Source organism: Phalaenopsis equestris, unplaced genomic scaffold (assembly GCF_001263595.1).
Source record: "Phalaenopsis equestris unplaced genomic scaffold, ASM126359v1 Scaffold000372, whole genome shotgun sequence".
NCBI lineage: Eukaryota > Viridiplantae > Streptophyta > Magnoliopsida > Asparagales > Orchidaceae > Phalaenopsis > Phalaenopsis equestris.
In genome coordinates, this window is record NW_018164814.1 from 364557 (window position 1) to 366076 (window position 1520).

Below are 1520 nucleotides of genomic sequence, written 5' to 3' on the forward strand. Positions count from 1 at the left end.
GCTGAACCTCCATTTGTATCTGCAGTGCTTCACTTATCTGCATCGTTCTGAGATTAAAAAAAAAAAGTTATTAAAGGAAAATCTGTAAATCTATGGATGCTAAATGTACTCTTTTTTGAGGTTCTTACTTATATTTATGGGGCCCAAAGTTGATATTATTAACTAATGATCCATTGCCTTCTAATGAGGTTTTGTCCAATGCTGCTGTAGGGATTTTCACTGTAAAACAACTCTACATTGAATTCAACCATGAACTGCTAGCTTTAGAATAGGAACATCATTTTATCAAGCCATCACTACCATTATTTTCAGTCCCACCATTACTTTGAGCTAATATGTTCTTACTGAGTCTGTACTTCTGTAAAACCAAGGCATGAATTTAATGTTGTGAGGCAACTGGTACTGATCCAATAATCTATTAGTTACCTGAAGGTGGCTTTTAAGGTGGTACAAAGTTACTCCTGGGATTCCCATGAGCCTCATGACTGTTTTTGGTGTGGCTTCTATTAGATGGAAATCTTTTATTAGTTAACTAAATGAGATTTTTTACTTTGATAGATATAATCTGATTTTCTGTCCCATGTACTCACTTTCAGCTCCTCCAAGTTGCTTCACTGCCTCTACAAATCTCGAATGGAGCTCAGGAGTCCATTTTAGTCTAGGCTTGGCATCAGTAGAGAGAACCAGTCCCGGTTCTCCCGAACCCCTTGCTGCTTGCATAAACAAATGCCTTTCTGAAGGAAAGGAAGTCCTAGAGGAATCGAGGTTGCTATTGTTGTGGATCAGAGAATGATACATGTCCTGCTCATTAATTTTATGGGGCACAGATTAGTTAAAAGGTATAGGCTTAAAATAGAGGATAAAATCATTGATATCTCCTACCTCACAAATTTGAGCTTCTGCCAAAGCTGTCTCTATGATAGGTCTCTCTGGTTCGGTTGGCTCACTATTACATCTGAAGGCTAGTATTTCAACATCCTTCAATCTGAATGCTCTGGAACGGCTCAACCTCTTTCATGGTGATGGAGTTTCACTTGGGTAATCTTTATAATGCAGTATTTTGGCATCTAGAACCTTGGAAACAAAAATAACAGTTCAATCTAATCTTCTCTCCATTTAGAAAAGAGATTGTGCTCTTTTTGCTTTAGGTATCTGCGAACCATATACTGCAACTTTCATTGTCAATACTTATGCTAATATATTCATTTGAGTTCTGTTCTCAGGTTATTTATGAGACTACTTTTGCTTGTCATGTATGTGGAGGAATTGATCCATAAAAAGAAAACTTTTTTTTTTTTTTTTGGTTTTATCAGATCCCTATTGAAAAAGCAGGAACCATATGCCACTGGAAGAATTTTCAGGATCTAAAAGGTGTCCTCCCATGGTTGTAAGTCTCGGTATACTTCCTGGGAGCTGTGTTTGTACTGAAATGTAGGGTGCACCTTACATGGAACTTTATTTCTTTCTCGGACTTTAAGATGTTCTTTGGAAATTGTCTTAGGAAGCCCTAATGTGGAACT

General features: G+C 37.3%; 1 protein-coding gene across 1 annotated transcript in view; it reads right to left on the reverse strand.

The window, feature by feature from the left end:
* Nucleotides 1–1099, reverse strand: part of LOC110026398 (myb-related protein 2-like) — a 1213-nt gene extending 114 nt beyond the window's left edge. The window contains exons 1-5 of the mRNA XM_020727317.1: nucleotides 591–1099; nucleotides 427–503; nucleotides 301–358; nucleotides 129–219; nucleotides 8–47 (exon numbers count right to left, since the gene is read on the reverse strand). Of these exons, the coding sequence (XP_020582976.1) occupies nucleotides 8–47; nucleotides 129–219; nucleotides 301–358; nucleotides 427–503; nucleotides 591–798 (474 nt within the window). The 5' untranslated portion in view covers nucleotides 799–1099. The remainder of the gene's footprint in view (nucleotides 1–7; nucleotides 48–128; nucleotides 220–300; nucleotides 359–426; nucleotides 504–590) is intronic.
* Nucleotides 1100–1520: the final 421 nt, after the last annotated feature.